General features: G+C 53.9%; 2 protein-coding genes across 2 annotated transcripts in view; one reads left to right on the top strand and one right to left on the bottom strand.

Annotated features, from left to right (window-relative positions):
• IGSF10 (immunoglobulin superfamily member 10) overlaps positions 1–5,928 on the bottom strand; it is a 9,952-nt gene extending 4,024 nt beyond the window's left edge. Inside the window, 9 exon segments of the mRNA XM_053951883.1 lie at positions 43–125; positions 127–557; positions 560–670; positions 673–1,083; positions 1,086–1,869; positions 1,872–2,956; positions 3,462–3,852; positions 4,478–4,607; positions 5,662–5,928. Coding sequence (XP_053807858.1) covers positions 43–125; positions 127–557; positions 560–670; positions 673–1,083; positions 1,086–1,869; positions 1,872–2,956; positions 3,462–3,852; positions 4,478–4,607; positions 5,662–5,855 — 3,620 coding nt within the window. The 5' untranslated portion in view covers positions 5,856–5,928.
• A 187-nt stretch (positions 5,929–6,115) lies between these two features.
• Positions 6,116–7,189, top strand: LOC128792960 (uncharacterized). The gene has a single exon (XM_053951884.1). It carries the CDS (start codon positions 6,116–6,118, stop codon positions 7,187–7,189), a length of 1,074 nt encoding a protein of 357 aa, XP_053807859.1.
• Positions 7,190–7,491: the final 302 nt, after the last annotated feature.

Raw genomic sequence — 7,491 nt, forward strand, 5'->3', positions numbered from 1 at the left:
GCTCGCTGCAGGGGTGGCTGCAGTGCTCTGGGCTGCAGCCACATGCTCTGGGATAGGTGTTTTAGGAGGCCTCTCCTTCTCTGACCTTTCCTTCCTCCCACTCTGAGTGTTTTACTTTTGGTGACTTCTGGTGTCGGTTTGAGGAGTGATAACAAGTGCAACTGTTGGCTTCAAACCCCTCACACCCAATCCACTGGTTGCAGTAGTGGCAGTGTCCTCTGCAGTGACAGGCATGGCTGTGGCAGCAGCTTTTTGCCTTGCACTATGTTTCTGTTCCTCTTCCCTGAGGAATGCTGTGTTTTGATGGGTACCCACGGGGTGCTCCAATGGCATATTCACGGTGGAGGGGGAAGACAGGGGTGTTTCTGGGCTAAATGGATTGATGGAACTGCTGAAGTTATTTAAGGCTGGTACATTTGATACATAGTTCATATTCACTTGAACACCTGTAGCCACCGCTGTACTTCCTCTGGCAGACCCCGGCCTCCCAGAATTGTATCGGCGCTCTTTCATACTTGGGATACGTCCTGGTCTAACAAGTCGTCTCCGACCAGAAATTTCCTTCGTCTTCCATAGTGCTGCTGGAGCTGGGGTGGATGTGTTGGAACATCCTGGATAACCTGGATTTGCTGACGAGTAGTGAAAGTTGAGGCCAGTGGTGGAGTAGGGTTCCTCCTTTCTGAGTACTGTGAAAATAAATGGGGCCAAATTCAGGGCTTGGTGCATTGACTGTTGCCACAGGGACCTGGTGATCTGTTTTGGTGGAGACATTATCAATAGACTCAGTAAAAATATGTAACTTGTCTGCTGTGTTTTGGGGAGTTACAGCCCTGCTGGTGCCTGTAGCTTCTGTCGTGGGTGTCCTGGATGCAGACTTTGGATGCTGGCTATTACTTTGCCCAGAATATATTGACTTTTGCACAGCAGGGAAGAGTGTGGCTGTTCCACTTGGTACACCTGGCTGTTTTACACCATTTGCTGATATTTGACTCAAAACAGATCTTTCCCATGGGTCTGTAGGTTTTGGAAGTGTTTGTGGCCTTTTGCTGGCAGGTGTCACAGGGTGTGGAAGAGGTGAGGGTAGGGAGTTAATGGCTCTGGGAGCAGGAGAGAGGTGTCCCAGGCAGGAGGGGGATTCGCAGTCTCCTCGGGCCCTTCAGTGATCGTGAGTTCCGTTGCTCTCCCCAGAGCAGATACTGGGGATCTCCCTGTTGCTGGTATGAATTCTTCTTCTGGAGATATGAGATCACCAGATGTCTCCTCCTCATCCTCGGGTACCTCTGAGAGCTTATGGACTTGAACGGGTGGTTCTGTTGCAGCTTCTCCTCGTTTGCCTGTCACTGTCGAGTTCCTCTTTGTTTTCTCCAGCAAGGCTGCCCAGCGCTGTGGATCCACTCTCCTGCCTGAGGAAACAAACTGTCTCCTGTGTCCCCTGAACCGCCTGCCTGTTCTGTCTCCGTAGGGCCAGTGAGGCATTTTCCCGTGGCTGTTCCTGTGACGCGCGCTCTGTGCGCCCTGGCTGCTGGCTGCTGATGCAGCAGACTCCCCGTGAGCTCTCAGGGTGGCTGGAGTGCCTGAGGGATGTCTCTGTGCTGCAGCAGAGCGCAGCAGTTCATTGCCAGAGCCTTCTTCCCACTCTCCCGGAGCTCCATGCTTTTTCTTCAGAGCAGTTTCTTCCTGTCTCATCAGCACTTGGAAAACCAAAAGATCAACGCCGTACCGGTTGGCTGCCACGCATCGGAAGTAGCCCACATCTCGCTCTGTCACCCCTTGTATTCTCAAGGTGCCATTGGCAAAAATATGTTTGTTTCCACCAGAGTGTCGGAGAATTGTGTGCTCAGGGAGCACCCAGGTAACGGCAGCGTCCGGAGAGCAGCCGTGGATGTGCAGGGGAGGTGCAGTGTGCTGCCGGGAGCAGCCGACAGCCGGGCTCCGTTGAGCCCGTTGTGCTCCACGTGAGGATCCAGCACCGTGATTCGGAACGGGAGCGCGTCGGCGTCCTCGTGGTTGGTGCTGATGCAGTGGTAGAGCCCCGAGTCAAACACGTCAGCTGTCCGCAGCGTCAGCACCCCGCTTTTGAGGACTATGATTCTCCCATCTTCACTGATGTGAGGAGCTCGCACTTTGCTGCCGTCGGCCAGTATCCACTCCACGGCGGGAGCCGGCTCTCCAGCTGCCTGGCACCCCAGTTCCACGGTGCCCCCGACCAGCACCGTGTGCTCCGTTTGGGTGCTGTTGTCCCTGGAAATGATGGCCCAGTGGTGGTGTCTCACCCAGTCTTTGTCATCGCTGGGCAGGGCGAGCTGGGCCTCGGTGGCGTAGCGGACGTGCAGCGTGCTGAGCGTGGTGGCTGTCCTGTCCAGCTGCAGGGACACGTGGCTCTGCATCAGCCAGGCTGGCTCAGCTCGCAGCTCAGCCTCGATACTGGTGAAAAGTTCATCTTTCTCACTGATGATCTGCTTATATTTGTAGCTACTGAAAGGCTCGTCAGCTGTCCGCGCAGTTCGCTCCAGTTTCAAAGGAGAGTTGCTGTACAGTGCCAGGATGCTCCACAGCTGCTGGATGTGTCCATCATCGATACCACACACCAGGAATGCTGAGAACGAGGTTTTGAGCACTCGGCTGGGGCCATTTTTGTCAAATGAGATGGGAGACATTTCTTTAGGTCTCTGAACATTGCAAGCCATGTTGCCTCGATTTCCTGCTTGGTCAGTCATATTCAAAACCACAGATCCTATTGGAGCTATCAAGTCCTTGGGAGACACGAAACTGAAATCCCCATCATCTGGCACCGTGAGGTTTCTGGATTTCAGGGAGTCATGGATGATTGGCTTAGTGCAGGTGAAAGATGCAGAAGGGAGATCCACTAAACTTTTCCCATTATGAGTTTTGGGACTAGCACAGACTGGGCACTGCTGGACACCAGAACTTCTCTCTTTTCTGCACTTTATAACATCTGAAGGGAAGAAAACTTCAGTAAGTTTCTGTGCTACAAGTTTTAGTATTAAAAATGATATATAGCTACTAACATGTGGTTCTTTTGAATAAAACAAAACCAAAGATTTAAGTGACACGTGAATGGCAGCAACAGAAAAAGTCCTAGAGTCCCCTGAGTTCCTGAATTTCTTTTTACAGAATCAAGTGCAATGTGGCTCTTGCTCTTGCCAATTCCACAAAAGTTAGCTTGTTCCCTGTGGATTCTCCCAGTGACAGAAACTTTGGACTGGCCAAGGAAAATTCTCCATTAAGGAAAGCTGCACTTGGGAATGGCCATTAGATTAATTTAATCTGGGAAAGGCAGTGGTATTGATCTCTTTATCTTGATTGCACACACCTATACAAATCCTATCTTCCAGTCTTTTCTGGGAGAATAAATAGATGAATAAAGGACAATTGCCTGTATCAGGAAGAGTAAGATTCTACAACAGGATTAAAGAGCATAAACAAAGCCTTCAGCTCACCTGGTCTCTCCCGGGCCCACCTGGCGAAGCCCTGCAGGCTGCAGTCGCAGGACCAGGGGTTTCCGTGGAGGTAAATGCTCTCGAGCTCTGACATGTAGGAAAACATTTCTTGTGGAAGTGAAGTCAGCACATTGTCAGATAGAGAGATGTGCTTCAGGAAGGATATTCTGAATATTTGACTATAGCGCAAGGTGACAAAAGTGTCTGGATGCAGCTGCTGAAGTAAATTTCCATCCAGGTGGACCAACCTCAAGGAAGTGAGCCCATAGAAGACATTGGGATTCACAAATTCAATTTGATTGTGGTCCATATGCAGCCGTACCAAGCTGTTCAGGCCATAAAATACATCCTGCTGAAGCACTCTGACCTTGTTGTAACTCATTTTTAAGACCTGTTCATGAAAAAAGTAACACATGCATAATATTAAGCCATGTTAAATTATAGGACCCCTAATAAATGCTGCTGGAGGTTGCTCTGTGCAGTGAAAGTTCTTCACCAGACCAGGAATGCCAGGTAACTGGAGTTTCTTTAAAGAATTGTTTATATGCAGTGTGTTAAGTTTCTGCAGAGTTTGGCCTTTTTTTCATGAAGTCTTGAAAGAGACAGGATTGCATTGAAGGGAAAGGGAAATCCCAATGGAAAAAAAAATCCTCAAAAAGCCCCAAACTGACTAACTAATTAACAATGACAGGTTTCCTTTTTCAGACACAGTAGTTGGAGCTTTGCAATCTTCTCCTCTGTAGAAAGAGAGTTTTGACTGCAGTTGCCTGCTAAGATACAGATGAGAGATATCCAGCAATGTGTTTGTCATGCTTTTTCCCCTGTATCGAGTGCCTACCTGGGAAGGAAAGACATTTCCCATGAGGATACTGGATTGTGAAGGCCGTTGACTTTCACGTGAATAAGGTAAGAAACAGGAAACCAAAATGCTGCAGGAGGCTGCTCTGTGGCTGCTTACCAGTATCACTGAGAGTTAAATCATAACAAAAAGTAACACTGGCTCATTTAGTTCTTACCTGTAGTGAACGTAAATCACTGAACACCTTCTCAGGGATCGTGCTGATCTCATTGCTGTGCAGCATCAGCAACTCCAGTTTCTCCAGGCCAGCAAAGTCCGTGGGGCTGAGTTTTCTCAGGCTGTTGTAGCTGTACAGGATGGGTTTAGTCAGCCCCAGCTCACAGCTTTTAAATCCAACCAACCCAAAACAAAAGAACCACTCTTTGGGAACGGCTAAAGGTAAGCAGCACTTCCCCTTGCCAAGAGGAAAGTAAGTCATTCCTTCACGTTGGCACAAAAGGTGGTCACTTTTCCAGGACAGGAACATTCCCAGTGGATGGGGTGAGTGACAGCAAGCATGAAACACATCTGTCTGTGTTCACTTCGCTGCCACTTCAGTGAGAAGCTCCTTGTACATTTTCTGCAGACACATCTGGATGGTTCAAAGGTTATGTGTATCAAAAGGGACACACAGATGAGACAAATACTGCTGATGGGTCTCAGCATTTGATTTAAGAGAGAGGACACTTGCTGGAAACTGCATGAAGAGGTCAGACAAGCCTGGGTGTGATCTATTCCCTGCTCCTTTAACCACACAGAGAATGGAGCCACCATGGAAGCTGACATGGCCAGACAAGTGACATTTCCCTGGAACTCAGCAGATGAAAGCACAGACCCTAAGGCTGTGGGACATCCTAAGTGACAGAATCACAGAACAGGCTGAATTGGAAGGGACTCAGAAGGATCATCAAGCCCAGCCCTTTAGTGAATGGCTCACAGGGGATCTAACCCCCGACCTTGGCGTTACATCACAGCAAAGTCTCTGCAGATTTTAATACCCGTGCTCCTTTTCCAGACCACTTTCTGAGCTCTGGACTACCCTTCCCCAGAGAGAAATCTATTTCAGTCTTCTTCCAGGTTCCATGCTACAGACACAACATATTCAGGTAATATAAAGGAAAGTCAAGTTGAAAACTTTCTGAAGTTCTCATGTGTCCTGTGGTAGATCCCCAAAATTTCTCCTTACTGTGGGTGGTCTCGGGCTCTGCTGGCTGTGGCTGCAGCCACTGCTGAGCACGGCAGAACATGATAGACTTACCTATTGCTGCGGCTAATTTTTAGCCCTAAATCTGGAAGGTTAATTATTGCTGTGCAGAGTGTTGGAAGGCAAGCTGAGTGCTCAAACGCCGCAGCTGCACGTACCCCAGGTTGATGCGCTGCACGTCCGGCGGGATGCGCGGGGGGACGGCGGCGAAGTAGCGGAAGGTGCAGTGGAGCTCGGCGGAGCCGTGGCAGGCGCAGGGCCGGGGACAGGCGCTGATGCCCGGGAGGGTGGCCAGGCAGGCGGCCAGGAGGGTCCCCAGCCAGCGGGGCCGTTCCCTGCGCGGGGCCCCCATCCTGCGGGGATCCTACGCTGCCATCGCCAGCAGCGGCGGCGGGCGGACGGGCTCCTGCAGGGGAAGCAGAACACGCGGGCGCTTACAGCGCTGAGCCGCTCGCGGTTAAGCCATAAGCAAAAAAGAATTCTTAACTTGAAAGAAAAACCCGCCCACGAGCCAGCCCCCAAACTCTCGGGTTTCCCCTCAGCGACGGATCTGTGTCATGACCTAGAGCGTTGTCATTTGACAGCTGCCCCGCTGTGCCCCTGCCCGGCGCGATGTGCCGGGAGCTGCCGCTCACAGGAGAAGCTGGAATTCCAGGAGCCGGGAGCAGCCCGGGAGCTGCAGCCGGTGCCCGCCGTGGATCCCAGCTGCGGACCTGGCCCGGCTGTGCGGAGCGCTCCCGCCCCCCCCGGCGGCTCATCCCCCGGAGGCGCCTCCACACGTCAGCTCCTTCCCCTCCAGGAACTGTTCCAAGCAAAATGAACTCATTTCGCATCCTCGCACCAACCCTTCCCGGGACCGGCGCGTTCCCACCTGCGCGCTCCCCTCCGAGGACGGGCAGGGCCGAACCCGCCACCGACTCCTCCTCCCGGGGACGCTGCCGGCCCGCCCGGGCTCCCCGCGGCCCGATCGGCACCGCTCGCTGCGAGGCGGGGAAGGGAGAAGCGCCCGCCGCCGCCGCCTCTGCGGGGATGCTGCGGGACCGGCACCGCCGCTCCCTCCGCGCCCCGCACGGGAACCCCGCACGGGAACCCGGATCCCCCGGCCCCGCACGGGAACCCCGATCCCCCGGCCCCGCACGGGAGCTCCGCATCCTCCGGCCCCGCACGGGAACCCCGATCCCCCGGCCCCGCACGGGAGCTCCGCATCCTCCGGCCCCGCACGGGAACCCCGCATCCCCCGGTCCCGCACGGGAGCCCTGCATCCCCCGGCCCCGCACGGGAGCCCTGCATCCCCCGGCCCCGCACGGGAACCCCGATCCCCCGGCCCCGCATCCCCCGGTCCCGCACGGGAGCCCCGCACCGCCCGGTCCCGCACGGGAGCCCCGCATGCCCGGCCCCGCATCCCCCGGCCCCGCACGGGAGCCCCGCATGCCCGGCCCGCCCGCCGCGGCTCGGCTGCCTCGCACACAAGGAGCGTTTGCTGGCCGGGCTGTTCGTGCGCGACCCCGCCAAGAGCGGCCGGTGACACCTTCGGCTCGGTGTTGGAGGACAAGGTTCCTCTCGCTGTCGGCGGCGTCTGTCAGTGCTTCCAGGTGCTTTTTTCGGCTCAGAGATGTCTGTAACAGCCACAAACTGACAGCACCCTTCTGCTGGAAGTGTGTCATTCTAGGGCAAAGCCCCTTCTAGGAGGAGTTCGACTGGAGATGTAAAGGCAATACAAAACTTTAACGATAAGATAAAGCCTCGAATGTATTTTTAAAGGTTCTAAAGTTGTTCAGATGAGTTCAAAATCAGGTGTGAGCTGTGGGAGCTCAGGAGGGGTGGCAGGAATGGGGCGTTCTGTGCAAGCCAGTTAGAACTTTACTGGTGGAGTTTGCTGGCTGGGGTTTGTTACCTCAGGGGTTGCCCCAGTGAAACAGGGCTGGTCTCACCTTGATTCAGCACGGGAGCCAGGGCCGAGAAACAGTGGCCCACTCGTGTGACTGGCA

Source organism: Vidua chalybeata, chromosome 10 (assembly GCF_026979565.1).
Source record: "Vidua chalybeata isolate OUT-0048 chromosome 10, bVidCha1 merged haplotype, whole genome shotgun sequence".
NCBI classification, from domain to species: Eukaryota; Metazoa; Chordata; class Aves; order Passeriformes; family Viduidae; genus Vidua; species Vidua chalybeata.